This window comes from Pinus tabuliformis, chromosome 8, assembly GCF_031772625.1.
Source record: "Pinus tabuliformis cultivar Carrire ecotype Pingquan chromosome 8, CPIR1, whole genome shotgun sequence".
Classification (NCBI taxonomy): domain Eukaryota; kingdom Viridiplantae; phylum Streptophyta; class Pinopsida; order Pinales; family Pinaceae; genus Pinus; species Pinus tabuliformis.
In genome coordinates, this window is record NC_142294.1 from 752,479,561 (window position 1) to 752,500,345 (window position 20,785).

At 39.3% G+C, this 20,785-nt stretch overlaps 1 protein-coding gene across 1 annotated transcript in view; it reads right to left on the reverse strand.

Moving 5' to 3' along the window:
- Positions 1-19,254, reverse strand: part of DPMS1 (Nucleotide-diphospho-sugar transferases superfamily protein) — a 57,917-nt gene extending 38,663 nt beyond the window's left edge. The window contains exon 1 of the mRNA XM_089372794.1: positions 18,993-19,254. Within this exon, the coding sequence (XP_089228920.1) occupies positions 18,993-19,108 (116 nt within the window). The 5' untranslated portion in view covers positions 19,109-19,254. The remainder of the gene's footprint in view (positions 1-18,992) is intronic.
- Positions 19,255-20,785: the final 1,531 nt, after the last annotated feature.

A 20,785-nucleotide genomic window follows, 5' to 3' on the forward strand; every position in this document is an offset into this window, starting at 1 on the left:
CCCAAAGCCGGAATGGATTTTGTCATTAGAATTTTAGGAGAATCCTAGTGTGTTAATCTGCTAGATTATAGTTGTGTCGCAGAACAGGGTGGTTTATGAGGGTCTATGTCAAATGGGTTTTCCCCCCTTGAGATGTAAATTTGTAAAAGTCATGATCTAAAGTGTCTTGAGGGTTAGAAAATGTTTTAATCCCCTCATAAGTCCTAAGTCCTAGGTCCTAGGTGATTTTTCCAAAGGCTAAGTTCGAGGATCCATTTAAAAATAAATTAAAAATTTGAAAAAATAAATAAATAAATAAATAAAAATAAAAATAATAAAATAAAGCAAAAACCCTAAAAATAATAAAATAATAATATTTTTGAGTAAATGCAAATTTTCATTAACTAATTTGATGGATGAGATTAAGAGATATCTTGATTCTCATCGACGGTCGAGATCATTTCAACATGGATCACTCGAACTAGCCGTTGGGATTTTTTCCTTTAAATAGGGTCCTAGGGGGTCATTTGAGAAGATGGGATCTGAGAGTCTGGTGCTAAAGAAAGCTCTCTTGTAGTCATTTTTTGTGCAATAAAGAAGACTTTGGGGTTAAAAATCTTGCTGGTGTTACTCTTCTGAAAATGCTGTAAGATTGTTCTATTTGTTCTGCATAATTTTATTTTCAGCCATTAATGATAGCTTAATGAAGATTGATCTAGGCACAGGTATCTTGTCTAATCTTTGGGGTTTGAATGATAGTTTAGATTCTGAAATATATTGGCAGGTATCTCCATTTGATCGGGGTTTCACTATTGTTTTCTCCTTCTATGTTGATGGTTGATTTTAAGTTGTGCAGGAAATCCCTTTTTTCAGATTACCGGGCATTAGGGGAAGTTCTCGGCTGAACCAGCCAACTCCCGGGTTGTGTTTTCTGAAAGAGCCCAGCCAGTTCTTGATCCCGGGCTTATCATTCGAAATATTTTTTATGAATGCATGCAGGGTTTTCTGAAGCGTTTTACATTAAAATTAAATTCTAATAATATTACTGTGATTATTGATAAATCTGGCTTCTTAAGAGCTTTCAGTTTGTAAATACTGTAAATTTTTTGCTGGGTTTAGGGTTTTCAGTTTTTGTTTTATGCACATATCTTTTTTGGGTGATTTTCATTTCAAGTTGCAGGCACAGGGTTTTAAGAAAGAGCCTCAGGGCTGTTCCCTCTTTTACTCTCATCCTGCTACCCTCTTCTCAAAAGCTCCTTCAGGCCTCCTCTCTTTCTCCAGCTCAGCCAGCGGTAAACAGTTCTGTCGATTTCCTCCGCCCAATAATTACACCAATCTACAAGGGAAGACGCAGTGAAACAAATCGTTGTTTGCAAGAGCAGTTCAACAGGCTCTACGTAACTAAGGGATTTCGTTTTGCTTCTGGTCACGTCTGCAAATCCTTCCTTTCGGTAATTGATTTTTATCGTTGTTGTCAAGATCTCTGTCTCCCCTCCGTGCGGCTGCATAATCTCTTTGTTCTGCAGCAAATTCATTACTGCCTATGCATTGTTCGCCCATCCGCATCCTCTCAGTCCGCCTCTCATTTAAGTTCATCCCGCCATCATAAACCTGCAAGAGCACGTTTCAAATTTTCATTCACACTGGAACGTCGAAATCGCTGGCTGATCGAAAATCATATGACGGTTTCAGGGACGCAGATACTGGTTGAATTTCATGTGCACGCTCAGGGCTTTGACGTTGATCAGGAGTTTAACATGAGGTAACTGCAACATTTCACACGGATAATCGGGTTTTTCTCAGTCCGCCATCAAGCCCATCCCGTCACGCAGACTTTCTCTTCACGCATTTGACGTGAGGTTATCTCAGGCATCGATCTTCATCTTTCTATACGTGGGCATGACTGAGTGTGATGCCAGATAAGAAACGCACTTCCTGAAGCTTGCCGGCGTGAACTGTTTCTCTTCAGGTAAGAAATCCGGTCTCAATCAAATCGTTCCAGCCAGCAATACTTCGGTGATTTCAGCGTGGTTCCGGTTTCCTTTTTTTACTTAAGCTTTCATCATAGTTTCAGTTTTTTTTGTTTTTTTTTTTTTTTTTTTTCTTATTTGAACAACGTAAGTCCCTTTCTATGATGCGTTTTCATTTTATAAAAATCTAAAAAAGAAATTCTATATGCTGTAGATTTTTTGATTTATATTAAATTTTCATTTTCATTATTTTCTTTGACATTTTCACCTTTTAGTTTTTTTTTTTTAGTTTAGCTTTAGATTTAGAATAGACATTAACATTAGATTTTAATTTAGGAATTAATTTTTTTTAGTTAAATAGTTTAAATTTTATTTACTTGTTAAATTTTAGTTTTATTTTAAATAGTTTCATTTTTTTTAGATTTTATTAATTTAAAAATAAAAACAAAAACAAAAAAAAATTAAAATCATAAAAATAATTTAAAAATATAAAAAGTCCCTTTAGTTAGGGTTTTGGTTAATTTTTTAGAACTAAAATTTTAGTGTAGATTTAGATTTTTTTTAGTTTCATTTAGTTTTAATTTTTGTTTTAAATTTTTGTCTGAAAAAATATTAAAAAAAAAAAAATTGGAATCTTTTGCCAGATGCAGTCTTAGCTCGGGGATTTATCACGTTTTATTTTTTCCTGCTGAGGCTAAAATTTTGATGTGGGATTAATGTTTATCATCTTTTATGTGATTTGGCATGCTTGAATGATCATGAATGTAATATCTGGTTAGCATTTAAAATTACGTGGTTGTGTATCAAGCTTTATCTTTCGAAGTTTTAAATTGCTAGATCATCGTTAAAGCATTGTGAATTTACTGGATATCTTGCATCGTTCGAGTTATTTGATGATAAATGATTGCTCTACATGGTTTACACCTCTGCAACATTTAGTGAGTAATCATTTAAACATTAACTTCATAAGGCACTGGTCTGTTAATCTAATAAAATCTATTTAGTGCTGGTTTCCTTTCGTGTCTCCCAACCCAACTGGTTGACAGTTGGTCACCCATTTTCCTGTAGGGTCTACCCCCCTTAGCCGCGGGAGACAGGCTTAAACGGAGGGATAGGGGATCAGGGTGACAGCCCCCGGTCTGAGCGTTGTCGTGACAATCTGTGCGACAACAGGAGTCAATTCCAGCGTAACCACAAACCAAGCTTAGCCTAGTAGCTAGCCCTATTAGGCCGAGAGAGGGCTCTCTCCGTAAGGATCTCAGTCAAGATGACTGGATCAGGTAAAGGATTTTAGGCTAGGTATAGTAGCTCGAAAGGTTTTGATTCAATTTGTTGGTGTTTTGCTGAATTAGATGGAGTTGGGCAGTTTAGGTCTAGGAAATTAGGTCAGAAATGCAGGGTGTTCTATGGAGCAAGGTAGGCATAAGCTTTAGCACTCTAGGCTTAATGGTGTGAGGTGTTTAAGACTGATGAGGAGCTGAGGAGGGCATGTGACAATCATGGATCCTTCTCAAACAGTAGAAAACATGAAATATTAAATAATTTCCCAAGGCAGAGCACTGTTACAATGGATTCTACCTATCAAACTTGATAACATTCAATAAGAAGCAATGAAATGGATGATGGCATACATAAAACATGTAAACAAATGATTACAAAAGAAAAAACTGTGCTAAAACTCCATACCACGGGGATCCCATAAAAATAGCTGCAAATCCTATTAATTTCCTTGCCAAACTGCTTACAATGATGTATAATCAAGCTTTGAGCATCCAAGTGAGTCCAACCTCAACAAATGTCTAATAAAATACATAATATAGGCATCAAAACCACTCACCCTAGCCTCAGGGGTCGAATCCATGAGAGGAGTAGTTGCACAACAAACTAAACTGAAAGCTAAAGACTAGGGAGGTCAAACTGACTCATCCCTAAGGTGAAGGAAACTGGTTCATTACATGCCACCTTGGCCATTTCCCTGATGTATCTATCCTAAATAACCAAAATATACATTAATTACAACATGATTTTACATTACATCAGTAAAAAGATCAAAATCCCAAAGATGAAAGCAAATTCTGGAAGAAATAGTGAAAATTGAGCAATCTATCAAGTGCACAGCGCCAGTGTCAAACGCGTAGCGCCTGAAGGGAGTGTGCAGCGCCAACTTCTAGCTGAATTTTGATTGCCTTCCTGACCTCCAAATCTGGCTCATGATAGCTCATTGGAAAGCTTGTCATGTCTACTTTCCAAATCTGCCTGAGTTTCCAACTTGACCTTCATTTGCCCTCCAAAATTGCAATATGCCAAGATCGCTCAAACATGCAGCGCCAGGCTCCAAAAACAGGTAGAAACATGAAATTTTGGTGGTTTTTTGGCATTTTCACCTAGAAACACTGACTTTCTCACCTGGAAACATGGTTTTTCGAAATGTACATGACCTTCTGAATCTAATGGTGGTTGCCATTTCCCCAAAAAGTGCACAGCGCCCTAGGCGTTGCACGTTTGGCCAGTGGACTGATAGAAAATCTACCTAAAAATAACAGGCACAGCTATAAAATCAAAACTGAGTCAAGGACCCTCAAAAATGGTTGTGATGTCTGATGCTAAGGGTGACTAAGCCTGCAGTGAAGCCTCAACCAGTAGGTCAAGCTTGTCCTTCTCTTTTTGGTGAGTTAGGGTTTGAATTCTTGCTTGAGCCCTTTTGACTTTGGGTCTAGCAATCTTGTCTCTCATGGCATAGTGTTTGGCCATCCTCCTTTGCACCTCCACATCTCTAGTGGCTTTGGCCAACAAGCCCTCCAAGTGAGTATTAACCCTCTCAAGCCAATATTCCTGGTTCTCATTTATCATCTGGCCAAGTTGTTCATTCAAGGTAAGTTGATTTGCAAGTTGGGCTTCTTTTTCCTTCTCAAGCTCCAAAGCTCTCTTTAGGCCTCTATTCCTAGGCCTTCTCCTAGGCATATCTTCCTCCATGGGCTCACCATATTCACCATAAGCTTCCTCACGCTGCACCTTAGCCTTTTTTGCCTCTCTTTTGGCCTTGATGAGTTGAACTGCCATAAGCTCATGCTTTGTCTCCAACTACCTGTTTTCCTATTTGTAATAAGAGATGATCCATTTGGCTCTTTGCAGGTTCATCTGCAACTCACCTATCCGCGCCTCATGCTCTTTGATGAGCTTCTAGTATTTGTCTGTTCACCCTCATCATCTAAGTCCACTAGGTTAAAATCTTGCTCAGTTTCATGGAGGTGTTCTTTCTGTTGTTGCATCTCTGTTTCAACCATCTTTTCCTTCCCTTTGTGTACCTGCTTTGTTGATGATGAAGGCAAGGCCCCTCCCACAATATGTGGGGCAAACACTTGCCTATGTCCTCTCTGATAAGTATGCATCATGGCACCTGTACTGGTCTTTCCAAACTTGCTGCTTTAGCCCAAATTACCTTGATTTTCTATGCCACTGTCTTGTTTCCTGTCAGGTGAAGGAAAAAGTGCAGGTGAAGGTGAGGGTGGAGGTGAGGGTGGATGTGATGATGATGGCATGTTTTGAACATTCTGAGTTGAAGCATGAACGAAAATGGGGTTGGCAATGAATGTACTCCATGCAATGTTAATTTCTTTAAGGTGATAAAGAACTATGATCTTTATGAGGGCATGATGAAATAGGCTTTTCATTTGATCTTTGGGTTCTCTCTTTTGGGCAATGTAAGACATTTTCTCCACACTCCTGAAAAGATAATAGGGTCTGTTAAGCATTTTGACCCTAGGGAAATGCATGAGCAATCTGATGTGATAGGAATAGACCCTAGAAAATCTTCCCTCACATGAAAAATATTTCATTATGATCTTCATCATCGGTGCATATCTGTCAAGAAGGTAAGAGAAAGGAAAATAGCCCTTTCTTTCATGTCTGTATCTTGGTTTGATGTATGGCTCATAGAAATGTGCTTCAATTTCTCCCTATTTGAACCATTTTTCCCCAGCTTCTGGAATACCGGTGGCAACTGATATGGTGGCAGCAGACAATGTGAAGGTTATGCCTACAAGAGTGACCTGATTGTCTTGAAGCCCGGTGATGAAAAGTCTGGTCAACTCAAGGTGGTAGTGGACTGCATGGACCTGTTCACAAAACTCAAAACACCCTAACCATTTGAAGGATGTGACTGTCATGGGAGAGGCTAGAAGCTCTTTGAGGTCTATGGACTCAAATCTGTGAATATTGCCTCCTTTATGTGGCCTTCTCTGCTCAATGTTTTCCTCTCTGTCTGATCCTTCTTCCTCACTCTGTGGTCTATATTCCTCCTCAGCCATGGTGTTTTGAAATGAAACCCTAGGTAGATGATATGGCAACGTAAGAGTGTAGGGGGGGAAGAAAAAGGAAAAGGCAGATGGGAGTAAATGAAGATCTGATGGTGTAGGGATAGAAACTTCTGAGGGAGAATGTAGGGTGTAGATTAGGTGTTTTTGGGGGAAATGGGGAATTTGCTTGTGAAAACTAGGGTTTAGGATAAAGGCATAGGGTTTGAAGTGAAAAACTAAGACCATGTGATTTTCAATAAAGGCATAGGGTTTGAAGTGAAAAACTAAGACCATGTGATTTTCATTCTTTAAACATGAGGGAAATAAGCTTAATGAGAGGGGAATGGCAATACTTACTTGATTTAGGGTTTAGGAGATCTTTTGAAAGCTTGAAGACTTAAGGAGTGCAAAACTGGTCAAGTGCGCAGCGCATGAAGGGAGTGCGCAACACCTTAAGGGAAAGTGCAGCGCCTGAAGCGAACGCGCAGCGCCTGAAGCAAACGCGCAGCACCTGAAGCGAACGTGCAGTGCCAAGAGGGAACACACAGCGCCTGCTCTATTTTCACCAATTTTGCCTTAAAATCGCCCAAAACACTGCTCTTTCGCTTTGTGGGTTTAATCTCCAAATCATATTCCAACATTGTTGCTATCCACTTACCTCTTCTTCCCTCTAGGTCAGGTTGCATCAAAATATCCTTTACTGTTGCATTAGGAATATATGTTATGGTATGTGAATGCAGAATGTACACTCTGAAATCCTTCAATGCTTTTATGAGAACCAATGCTTGTTTTTCAATGATATTATACCGCAAGGCAGCATCTTGAATAGTCCTACTGAAAAAAGCAATGGGTTGCTCAATCTGATCTCTCTTTTGCATCAATACCGCAACCATGGTATGCTCGGATGCAAATGAAAATATAATGAAATCTTGAGTGTAATCAGGACTAATTAAGACTGGAGCTGTGGTCAAAGCAAACTTTACCAAATTGAATGACTTCATGGCATCCTCGGTCCATTTTACAGTGCTGTCCTTTTTCAACATATTAGTCATTTCTCGTAAATGTTCCGCCAAATTGGGTATAAATTTGTGTAAGAAATTCATCTTACCATTGAAAGCCTGGATCTCTTTTTTGTTGCGCGGAAAATCTATATGTTGAATTGCCTCCACCCTTGAAGGATCAATGCGGATACCGTCTTTAGAAATGATATGACCAAGGAGCTTGCCCTCATCCATGGCAAAAGACTCTTCTTCAGGTTGAGAGAAATCCCGAACTTTCTACATCTCTGAAAGACAATCCTCAAGTGGTGCAAGTGTTCATCATCAGAACCAGAAAATACCGTCAAATCATCTAAATAAACAACTAAGAAAACATCCTTCTCATTAGCAAAACTAAAAAGTGGCTCCAGCATTCTTCAATCCGAATGGCATTTTGGCGTACTGAAAAGTTCCCCAAGGTGTTGTGAAAGCAGTTTTGTCTTGGTCTTTTTCATGCACCAAGATCTGATTATAGCCCGAGTAACCATCAAGTAGTGACATCCGCGATGCTCCAACTACTCTTTGCAGAATATGGTCCATCTTTGGAAGTGGATAGTTATCCTTTAAGGATACTTTGTTGAGGTTCCGGAAATCTATGCACAACCTTATTTCTCCAGTCTTCTTTCGTACCGGGACCAAATTCGAAATCCAATCAGAAAATCTGATTGGAACAATGATGCCAGCTTTGAACAATCTATTTACCTCTTTTTCGATGGATGGAAGCAGCTTTGGATTGATCCTTCTCAACTTCTGTCTGAAAGGCTTCTGATCCGGCTTGATAGGAATAGTATGCTGAATTATATCTTTGTCATACACCTTCAAATCTGAATAATCCCACGCAAACACATCAGAAAATTCAGAAAGTAATTTAACATACTGGGCCTTTACCTCAGGAGACAATGCTTTTGATAACTTTACAAGCTTGGGCTTGTCAGCTGTTCCAAGATTGACATCCTCAACTCCTTTATCGGTAGGCACCAAGCTCGGCTTTCTTGCAACATCATCTTGATCAAAAAGCTCCTCTAAAGGTATGAGACCTCTAGGAATAATGTTATCCTTCAGCTGTAATACCTCCATCTGATTCACCTCAATCTCTTGTTCATCGGTATCACAATCATCATCAATGGAAGCATCCTTGAACTTTCCTTCATTCTGCAAAAAGGCATTGATTTCATTATCATCCCAAAACACTTGCCAATACCTTAAATTATCCGAAACAGCAGGCCGGTGTTTGACATGAATTTCAAACTTGTTGCTAGAGTTCATTGGGATCTTCAAATTGCTTGCAGCAATGGCAAGTGAATCTGCAATAATGTTTTGAGTCTGGGGTACCGCCGTCAAGGTATATTTAGGAAACATTCTCAAAATATCTAGAACTGCATTTCTATAAGCTCTCATCCGCGGATGCTTTGCTTGATACTCTCCCTTTACCTGTTTGATTACCAACTCTGAATCACCATAGACAAATCCTTTTTGCAGTCAATTTCTTCAAAATTTTAAGACCTGTAATCAAAGCCTCGTACTCCGCTTCATTGTTAGAGCAATCAAAAGCCAACTTGTAAGAACATACTCTAACATTACTTGGGACTTTGGAGGGCTGAAAAGCAGGGCTACGAATCCAAATTCCTATATCGGCACTGTCCTTACCCACGGCACCATCAAAATCCATGCTCCAAAGGCCTTCTTTGTCTTATAAATGCTGAAATTCTGCTTCCCTCTCTACCTTACTTTGACTAATCACTTCATTTTTCTGCTCTTCACTGACCTTTTTGTTGCTGGTATGTGGACTGCTCAGAAGAACTTGCTATTTTTTCTTTTTCCTTATTAAGGACATCCTTAAAATTCTCTGAAATTTCTGGCACACTATCTAATTCTACAATCTGAATATCTACATCATTTAATCTGCTATCAGAGTACAAAACAAATTATTCTAAATCAGTATGAACAGCGTTTATTGGATGATTGAGTGGCTTCTCTTTGCTGGTGATCATGTATTTCATTTTCTTCTCCTGATATAAATTTCTCAATTGACCAAAAACGAGAATGGTAGCATAAGAGATGTCAAGTTGTATAGTGCCCTTGAGTTTAGCACCCCACGATCTAGACAAGAGCATACTAAATTGTGGTGGAATATCAGCAACAACTACATCCATCAAAACATTTTTGGCTGGGATCTGATCTAAAGATACTACTAAATCTTTGATAAGATCAATGCAACGAACTCTACCGAAGTCAAAGGAGTACAAATCATGGTATTTTCGGGTAATATCCAGGCCCAACTTCTCCATAATGGCTTTAGGCATCAAATTATGAGAAGCTCCAGAATCAAACATGGCATTATGGAGAATGTACTCATGCAATCTAAGACTCAGATAAAAGGGAGGAACTTCACTATCTTCAGACTAACCTTCTATGGCTGGACCAAAAATGAATTCAGGATGATCATCTTCAACATTTACCATATCTGACAAAGGGTCTATTTGCAAAACTCTAGACACCTGGTGTTTATAATTGCTATTCTTTACCAGCTCGGTCAAAGGAATGGACACTTTTAATTTAGCAATTCCATTTTCTATATTAAAAGATGAAACTTTTTCTACCTCTTTGACAGTAAGGTTCTTCTTTTCTACTTGCTCTTTCGTTGCACTTTGCTGATTATTCTTCTTGTTTGCAATGTTATTTGTTGATGGTACTTTGCTGGAAGTTGGATCAGCAGGCTCTTTCCCTTTCTTCTGAATGTTTGAGGAGTCATTCTTTGTTTGCAGCTCTTTTATTTTCTGAATGGGATTGATTGGCACATCTCTGCTCCTCAAAGAATACTGCTTCCATTGTGCTATCAAAGCGTTCATATAACCTCGCTGATAATCATCAGAGTCAGCCTCCAAAACTGCATCATTTGCTAATATGTAATCTTCATCTCTTTGGATGTCTGGAACCTCTGCATATTCTTCATCTTCCGTCAGAAAAATGGGCATACCATCAGCAGTGAAAAAATGGTTTGCTTCAACTACCGGATCATCGTCATCTTCTTCTTCCATTCCCTGAACATAATTCTGCTGTAAAGGAGTTCTGATCTGCAACTGTTGTGCTTGTTGTTCCGGGGCCTTTGTTCTCTCTGCTTAATCCGGAATTGGGATTGCTGCTGTCCTCTAAAATTTGGATTCCTAATTGGTGTTTCAGGTCTATCTGAAATGGTCATTCGGTCAACCATCTTCTCCACTGTTCGGATCAAGGTATCCATCTTAGCATCTGAAGAAGATGCTTCCTCTTTTATGGTCACTCTTTTCAGATCTCATCCTTGCTCTTTTGGCCAGCAAATTTGCTTTTACACTTACATCGTTCTTCTGCATGTCTTCTAGTGTGGTGGGATCACGTTCCCGTAACTGATATGCCATATCAGCATCGAAACCGTCTAGAAACTTAAGCAAGGCTAACCCCATTGGTGGTTTAATGTTGGCCAGAATAGCATTATATACTGCATTAAACCTCACACAATAATCTTGCACACTTTCACCAGCATTCCTTTTGATATTTTCATACTCAGACAAAATTTGGAGTGGGTTCTTCTTTACCTCCCACCTGTCCAGGAATTGTCTATGCAAAATCGGCAAAGTGTTGATAGAGGTTGTTGGTAAAGCTCTGAACCATTTTCGAACTTCACCTCCAAAGCTTTGCACAAACAATCTCATAGTCACATTTTCTTCCTCTACCTCATGAAGGTCAAAGAAGTCATTCATTCTGTCAACATGTTGTTGCGCTATAATGCTTTGAGTGGCATCAAAAAGAGGTATTTTACTTTGGTAATCAGCAGGCATATCATCAAGATTCTGAGGTAAAACCAGGGGTGCATACCAGGCAACCATGACTTGAGGCGGATTTGAAACAACGGTTGGATCATTAGGGTTTAATGGAGTGGTTGATGGAGAAGTAGGGGTGATAGGTGTTTGATAAGATATGATAGGTTGAAGGGGTAAGGTAGGCATAAACTGAAGTTGGGAATAAACTTCAGAGATTGATGGGAATAATGATGAACTGAGGGTAGTGGATGCCGATTCTGAAAGCTCAGGGATATTAGCAGCAGTGATGGATGATTGAGGGGAATTTAAGATATACTCGTCAATTGATCTGTTTGCCTTTTGAATTTCGAGATCTGCAACAAATTTCGGGTCTAGAACTATATCATCAAGTGCAATTTCAGATTTGGTCCTAAACAGAGAAAGGTCAAACGACAAATCAAAAGAGAGATCTTCTAAGAACAACCATTCATCTGGGCAAGAATCTACTTTTATCGAAGGAGTCAAGCTAACTAAACTTTCTTGTCTTTTAAGTTTTCTTGAAATCAAGTTAGGGTTATCCACTACTGGGGCGGGATTGGGATCAGGATTGGCCCTAGTGTACTTTCTCGAAGCCAGTGTGCTCAAATTTCGAAGTTTTTATATTGCTTTACAACTTTCTATTTCAGCCTAGCAAATTCTAAAACTCATCATCCAAAGTTCAAGAATTTATATGAAAGATATTACCGGGGTGATTAGTCTTTCGTTCCCCAGTATGGTCGCCACTATGTTATCACCTAGATTGACCTCAGGCTGAAGGGAGGCAATTCCAGGGTAACCACAAACCAAGCTTAGCCTAGTAGCTAGCCTACTAGGCCCGAAGAGGGCTCTCTCCATAAGGATCTCAGTCAAGATGATTGGATCAGGTAAAGGATTTTAGGCTAGGTATAGTAACTTGAAACGTTTTGATTCAATTTGTTGGTGTTTCGCTGAATCAAATGGAGTTGGGCAGTTTAGGTCTAGGAAATTAAGTCATAGATGCAGGGTGTTCTATGGGGCAAGGTAGGCATAGGCTTTAGCACTCTAGGCTTAATGGTGTGAGGTGTTTAAGACTGATGAGGAGCTGAGGAGAACATGTGACAATCATGGATCCTTCTCAAACAGTAGAAAACATGAAATATTGAATGATTTCCCAAGGCAGAGCACTGTTACAATGGATTCTACCTATCAAACTTGATAACATTCAATAAGAAGCAATGAAATGGATGATGGCATACATAAAACATGTAAACAAATGATTACAAAAGAAGACACTGTGCTAAAACTCCATACCACAAGGATCTCATAAAAATGACTACAAATCCTATTAATTTCCTTGCCAAACTGCTTACAATGATGTACAATCAAGCTTTGAGCATCCAAGTGAGTCCAACCTCAACAAATGTCTAAGAAAATACATAATATAGGCATCAAAACCACTCATCCTAGCCTCAGGGGTCGAATCCATGAGAGGAGGAGCAGTTACACAACAAACTGAACTAAAAGCTAAAGACTAGGGAGGTCAAACTGACTCATCCCTAAGGTGAAGGAAACTGATTCATTACATGCCACCTTGGCCATTTACCTGATGTATCTATCCTAAATAACCAAAATATACATTAATTACAACATGATTTTACATTACATCAGTAAAAAGATCAAAATCCCAAAGATGAAAGCAAATTCTAGAAGAAACAGTGAAAAATTGAGCAATCTGTCAAGTGCGCAGCGCCAGTGTCAAACGCGCAGCGCCTGAAGGGAGTGCGCAGCGCCAACTTCCAGCTGAATTTTGACTGCCTTCCTGACCTCCAAATCTGGCTCATGATAGCTCATTGGAAAGCTTGTCTTGTCTACTTTCCAAATCTGCCCTTAGTTTCCAATTTGACCTTCATTTGCCCCTCCAAAATTGCAATCTCCCAAGACTGCTCAAATGCGCAGCGCCAGGCTCCAAAAACAGGCAGAAACATGAAATTTTGGTGGTTTTTTGGCCTTTTCACCTAGCAAAACTAACTTTCTCACCTGGAAACATGGTTTTTCTGAATGTACATGGCCTTCTAAATCCAATGGTGGTGGCCATTTCTCCAAAAAGTGCCCCAAAAAGGTAGGGCGCTGCGCGTTTGGCCAGTGGACTGATAGAAAATCTGCCTAAAAATAACAAGCTCAGCTATAAAATCAAAACTGAGTCAAGGACCCTCAAAAATGGTTATGATGGCTGATGCTAAGGGTGACTAAGCCTGCAGCGAAGCCTCCACTAGTAGGTCAAGCTTGTCCTTCTCTTTTTGGTGAGTTAGGGTTTCAATTCTTGCTTGAGCCCTTTTGAGTTTGGCTCTAGCAATCTTGTCTCTCATGGCATAGTGTTTGGCCATCCTCCTTTGCACCTCCACATCTCTAGTGACTTTGGCCAACAAGCCCTCCAAGTGAGTATTAACCATCTCAAGCCAATATTCCCAGTTCTCATTTATCATCTGGACAAGTTGTTCATTCAAGGTAAGCTGATTTGCAAGTTGGGCTTCTTTTTCCTTCTCAAGCTCCAAAGCTCTCTTTAGGCCTCTAGTCCTAGGCCTTCTCCTGGGCATATCTTCCTCCATGGGCTCACCATATTCACCATAAGCTTCCTCAAGTTGCACCTTAGCCTTTTCTGCCTCTCTTTTGGCCTTGATGAGCTGAACTGCCATAAGCTCATGCTTAGTCTCCAACTGCCTGTTTTCCTGTTTGTAATAAGAGATGATCCATTTGGCTCTTTGCAGGTTCACCTGCAACTCACCTATCCGCGCCTTGTGCTCTTTGATGAGCGTTCTAGTATTTGTCTATTCACCCTCCTCATCTCAGTCCACTAGGTTAAAATCTTGCTCAGTTTCCTGGAGGTGTTCTTTCTGTTGTTGCATCTCTGTTTCAACCATCTTTTCCTTCCCTTTGTGTACCTGCTTTGTTGTTGATACAGGCAAGGGCCCTCCCACAATATGTGGGGCAAACACTTGCCTATGTCCTCTCTGATAAGTATGCATCATGGCACCTGTACTGGTCTTTCCAAACTTGCTGCTTTAGCCCAAATTACCTTGATTTTCTATGCCATTGTCTTGTTTCCTGTTAGGTGAAGGAAAAAGTGCATGTGAAGGTGAGGGTGGAGGTGAGGGTGGATGTGATGATGATGGCATGTTTTGAACATTCTGAGTTGAAGCATGAACGAAAATGGGGTTGGCAATGAATGTACTCCATGCAATGTTAATTTCTTTAAGGTGATAAAGAACTATGATCTTTATGAGGGCATGATGAAATAGGCTTTTCATTTGATCTTTGGGTTCTCTCTTTTGGGCAATGTAAGACATTTTCTCCACACTCCTGAAAAGATAATAGGGTATGTTAAGCATTTTGACCCTAGTGAAATGCATGAGCAATCTGATGTGATAGGAATAGACCCTAGAAAATCTTCCCTCACATGAAAAATATTTCATTATGATCTTCATCATCGGTGCATATCTGTCAAGAAGGTAGGAGAAAGGAAAATAGCCCTTTCTTTCATGTCTGTATCTTGGTTTGATGTATGGCTCATAGAAATGTGCTTCAATTTCTCCCTATTTGAACCATTTTTCCCCAGCTTCTGGAATACCGGTGGTAGCTGATATGGTGGCAGCAGACAATGTGAAGGTTATGCCTACAAGAGTGACCTGATTGTCTTGAAGCCCAGTGATGAAAAGTCTGGTCAACTCAGGGTGGTAGTGGACTGCATGGACCTGTTCACAAAACTCAAAACACCCTAACCATTTGAAGGATGTGACTGTCATGGGAGAGGCTAGAAGCTCTTTGAGGTCTATGGGCTCAAATCTGTGAATATTTCCTCCTTTATGTGGTCTTCTCTACTCAATGTTTCCCTCTCTGTCTGATCCTTCTTCCTCACTCTGTGGTCTATATTCCTCCTCAGCCATGGTGTTTTGAAATGAAACCCTAGGTAGATGATATGGGAATGTAAGAGTGTAGGGGGGGAAGAAAAAGGAAAGGGCAGATGGGAGTAAATGAAGATCTGATGGGGTAGGGATAGAAACTTCTGAGGGAGAATGTAGGGTGTAGATTAGGTGTTTTTGGGGGAAATGGAGAATTTGCTTGTGAAAACTAGGGTTTAGGATAAAGGCTAGGGTTTGAAGTTAAAAACTAAGACCATGTGATTTTCATTCTTTAAACATGAGGGAAATAAGCTTAATGAAAGGGGAATGGCAATACTTACTTGATTTAGGGCTTAGGAGATCTTTTGAAAGCTTGAAGACTTAAGGAGTGCAAAACTGGTCAAGTGCGCAATGCATGGAGTGCGTAATGCCTTAAGGGAACGCGCAGCGCCTGAAGCGAACGTGCAACGCCTGCTCTGTTTTCACCAATTTTGCCTTGAAATCGCCTAAAACGCTGTTGTAGTTTGCTCAATGCGTGGTAGGAGGTAAATAAACATAAAATGAGGGCAAGAAGATATTTATAGGCCCTTGAATTTAATCTTTAGCTCCTCAAACCCCTTTTTCTAATGTTTTTTGCCTTTTTCACTTTTACCCTTTTAAACTATGTTTTGATGCTATTTCTTCTTTGTGCTTTTGCAGGTGGACAAATATGCTCAACTTAACTTGATTTTTTGCAGTGTTGATGTGTCTTGCAGCAAGGAGAACTCTTCTGATGCAATTGAGATCCATTATTACATATAGAAACTTAAAATTACATAAGAAATACAATAAATTCAAAATACTTTGTTTTCATCTCAAAAACATGTTTTTGAGGTGAAAATTACATTAGGTTACAAAAATAAAAATTTCAGTAGCTATGACTTTCAAGCTATCATGCTTGATTTATTTATCATCCTCATACCCTTGCTGACCTTTATTTACATTTGAAAATCAGTTTCTTGACCTTGGTAATGAAACCCTGGACCTAATGAAATCAAACCCTAGGACCTAATGAAATGGACCGCAGATTGTTTATGAACCAAGACTGAAGGCAATATGAAGGGGAATTAACAAGTATGGTCTATGAGGGAGGAGCTGAAGAGAAAACAACCATCAGTAGATCCATATATCATGACCTAATGGAGTGATGAAAAATTTACATTATGGGACTCCTACTATGAAAATGCAAAAGAGAAAATTTTGATCCCTGATCGAAGTATGAGAAGGCTGACACTAACAGGAGGTACACCGACAAATCACTTGTTTCAGTAGAGCCACATGTACCTTTGGCAAAAACCTAGCAAGGATTGCAAGGGAAGCAGATGAGTGAAGTAAACAAACAATTTCAATTTTCAAATTCTTATTTTGTTAAATTGTTATAATTTGAAAGTTGGATATAGTTTATTGAGCTAACTCATTACACAACTATGTTTTTTGTAGCACAATGGTGGGAGGTATTTGGTAGCCATTGTCCTGAATTACAGAAGTTTACAATCCGTATTTTGAGTCAAACTTGAAATGCTACTGGGTGTGAGCGAAATTGGTCTGTCTTTGAGAGGATTCAGACGAAGAAGAGAAACTGTTTGGAACAAAAACAGTTAAATGATCTAACCTATGTCCAATACAGCCTTCGGATAAGACGCAACCAATTGCTGAACAAAAGAACTAATACAGATCCCACTGTGTTGGAAGATATTGATCCAACATCAGATTGGGTAGTGGAGAGTCATCCAGTAGAGTTTGATTCTGATGAGGATATTGGTATTGATTTGGATTTACAAACGAAGGCATTAGTTGAACATAATGTTCAGTTGAATGCAGATTCACTTGTACCAAGCCCAGCCCCAAGTCCTCCAGTTGCAAGCACATCCTCTACTCAACGACGACAGAAGCACATATCTCGTCTATCTCAACGTGCAGTTGTTGCACCTGCTAGTGCTACTACTTCTACAGTTGCAGTTGGAGATGGTGATGAGGAGGAGGAGGAGCCATGGGTTTCACTGCCTGACTATGATTTAGAGTCTGAGCCAGATGATGTTGGCTTCTCTAGCAGTAGCCAATAGTACTAGTGACTAGTGATGTTTCACAGTTTACTTTTGTTGTAGAGGCCATTTAGAGCCTCCTTGGTTATGTGTTTTTGTTTTGATCTCTATATCATGTATGTATTGGACAGTGCACTAGGTGTCATTTTGATATAATGGATATATTCATGAGCCTACTTTGATCATATGTTGTCTTCTCTCTATATTCTAATGCTTTGTGTTTGGAAACATGAATGAAAATCTTTAAAATTATGTTTTTTCAAAATAGAATTAATAGTTAATGTATTTTTTACAACGACCAAGTCATTGAAATCAAAGCGGCCGAGTCGATACGGAGTCAAAGTCGGAGTTGGAGTTGACCCTCGGCCAGTTCCGAACCCGAGTCGGAGTTTTAAAACATTGATTTGAAGCAGCTCACTAGAAGCATTGTCTGCAATAGTCGTTGGGCATTTCATGAGCTTTCGGCCCTTTTGAAGACCAGGTCTGAGGCAGTTTCTATGACAAAACTTGGCATTGTCTAAGCCTTCAACTAACCTAAGATCTAAGTTAATTTTGTGTGCACAGTTCAAGCTTTGCAGGTGGACTTCGCACCATGTTTGAAGGGCTAAATTCGGTATACTGAAGCTGATCCTGAAGTAACTTGATCACTCTTGCAGTCTTTAAACAATCATGACTACTCGTTGTGGCAACCCTAATTCTTGAGGAAGAAGCTTTGTTTCGTCTGCTTGGATCTGTTGCAAATCTCATTAGCTTTGTCCACAGGGTATTCGCTGGCCAATACAGTCATATCTCTGCACACAGTTCAAGCTTAACCTGTGGCAAAATTTGTTAAACATCTGTGGAAGTCTTGATGACAATTGTTTGTGGCTCTTTCACTTGAAAAGACAATGACTGTGTTTGAAGGTCATAAGGACTGGCAATGGTCATGAACCTGTAACTTTGAGATCTCTCCTGGCATTAATCTAATGATGAATTTATGAGCACCTTGGAAGCATTGCTAATACTGTGAATGTGTGAACAACCGTCCTATTGAAAATCTGGTATATCTTTTGGCATGTTTGTGCAAGGTTTGAAGTTGACAGTGGATCTATAATTACAGTCCTTAGGTGATAAACTAAGTGCCCCTGTGCAACAAGTTTTGATGATTCTGAGCAAGATATCCTCAAAGGTTGATCACACTGATATATGTCATGAATAAACAAGGGTTTCTAAGTTAAAGAAGACTGTAATCTACTGCAATAATTGTCCTGTACTATGTCAGAGAAGAAGTATCATCTATAGTGGCATCTTTTGATTCCAATCTGACGCATGTTTGAATGATCCTTGAATTTCCGGTGGTGTAGCCTAATCAGATTTGTGATTTGACAGTTGAGGTGTGCATTTCCTTAGGGTTTGCAAAATATTTGAATAAGGGCAGTTTTGAAACAGCAGTTGATACAGGAAAGGCATCAGCATTCGTAGCAAGCAGATATAGGCAGAGACTGATCTATAGCCCAGGGTTTATATTTTTTATATTGTACCGGCAGAACTCAGTACTCAAAAGGTAACTTCATGCTTATCTGGGTATAATTGGGATCCGGTTATCCACAGTTTCAAGTGATCTATTAGTCATATATGCCCGGAAACATGTAAAGTCAACACTCTCTTGTTCCGTTTAATGGTTATTGACCATTGAGTTCATGGAAATCGAATGTGGAAAAGACATATAATCAAATTAGATTTGTCTAGGTATTTTGATTTGAGAATATGAGGTTTCCATTGTATTTCGATGATGAAATAGTAGTCTCGTAACCAGACCTATCATTTTGAAAGTGCTCCATGTTCTGCGGGGATCCTATATATTTGGGTCATATGATGGAAACATGCAGAAAAATAAAACAGAATTCTTACTTCTCTGATCTGTTGATGGGTGTGGAAAAGATAGAGCCATGCATAAATACCTGAGGTGTTTAAAGATGAGGTAGGTCACCAGAGCAATATTGAGACGCTCGTTGTAAGTGGGGATCAATATGCTGTACTTCAGCGAAGAGGACGTAGAGCCTCGCTGTCTCTCCATCTCTGAAACCTCCCACCGCCTAAATGATTCCGGGGGCAATCAATGCGTTCAGCCTTGTCCCTTTTCGTCTGTCGCTCCGAAAATTTGAAGTTTCCGTCGCTTCTCTCATTTACTTAAAACAGAAACAAAGAAAGATGAAAAAAAGGTGGAAGTGTTGTGTTTTTAGGGATTTTATGAATCAATATTTTTTAATAATTTTAAATTTTAATAAATTAGTTGACTCGTGTTAAGTTGAGTTATTTATTTAAATTTTTATAAAAGAAGTTGAGAGGGGAAGTCAAATGAGTGGTGGACTAAATTTGCATAATTATGGTGATAGTATTTTGAAGTGTTTTTCTATCCAATTTATCTTAGATTAGATTCAAGTTAGGAAGAAGAAGAAGAAGAAGAAATTATTTTAACGTCCACGAGGCTAAAGATAGCCTATGGGACAGATTGCTTTTTCATCTGCTTGATGTATTCGGCCCTTTTTTTGTGAAGCTTCACAATAAATGCTCCCGTCTTCTCGACAAACCCCTCGTTAAATAGATTATCCCAAGAGTTAGCTGCCAGCGTATCTGCGTAACTTTCCCTGTTGTCTTTGAAGGCCTCACATTCTAAAATAAAATGTTTTTCTGTTTCCACTTTTCCGGAAGAACAAAAAATGCATACCCTTTCCTCCCACACTTCCTTTGGCCTTTTCCAGCGCCCTGTTTCACAACGGAGTTGATGAGAATTAGTCCTTAACTGAGCAATAAGAATTTTGGCTTTCCAAGAGATATTGGCCTCTATGTATGCTTTTGGTTGATGATTATGAGTGGGATTAAACACTTCAATATAGTAATTTTTCTTTCTTCCTAGCTCCTTCTCCCAAGTACGTTTGTGGAACTTTTCCATAACAAAAGCTTTTATCTCTTTGTTGTTTATGGGGCACGCGTTCAAGCAAATATCCCATTTACTAAACCATTTGTTATTTTGTTGCATCCAAGTTTTTTTGCTCTTGCACAATCTATCATTAAAGACAACCTTAGGCCATCTACCATCTTCCATTTGCTCAATTTTTTTTAAATAACTTATGACTCGCACCATAGCAATTGCTTCAATAGGAGCAGCCCCTGTTTCACTTAACAAGATATCATAAGGCACTGCACTTTTGATCTTAAATTTGTTTGTAATCAAACGCTTCTGAATTTTCTCAATTTGTCTCCACTGCATGTCGGAAGTACTACTAGCCCACAGTTCACAACCATATAGAATCACTGGAATCACTAGAAGCCCAAAAAGAGTTTGAGTGGTCTTCCAGTCCCATAACTCTGCCTCTCTACACCTATTTTGAAAAGCATAAAATGCTTTCCAACCCCCCAAAGTTCTTTTCTTTCTACAACCATTCCAGCTTAGATTTTTGTTGAAGTCAACTCCGAGGTATTTGTATTCCGCAACTTCTTCCAGAATGTTGCCTTCAAAGTAGAACTTATGTTGATTATGTTTTCTTTTCTTAGAGAAGACCACTACTTTCGTTTTGCTGATATTGACTTGCATCCCCACACTTCTACAAAAATGCTCAAGGGATAGTAAGTGCTCTTGCAAACCAAGCGCCGATTTAGCAATCAGAATAAGGTCATCTGCATACAAAAGAAGCCTTATAACAAACTTGCACAAATAGATACCATCACCTCCTTGCGAATTTAACCACTCCTC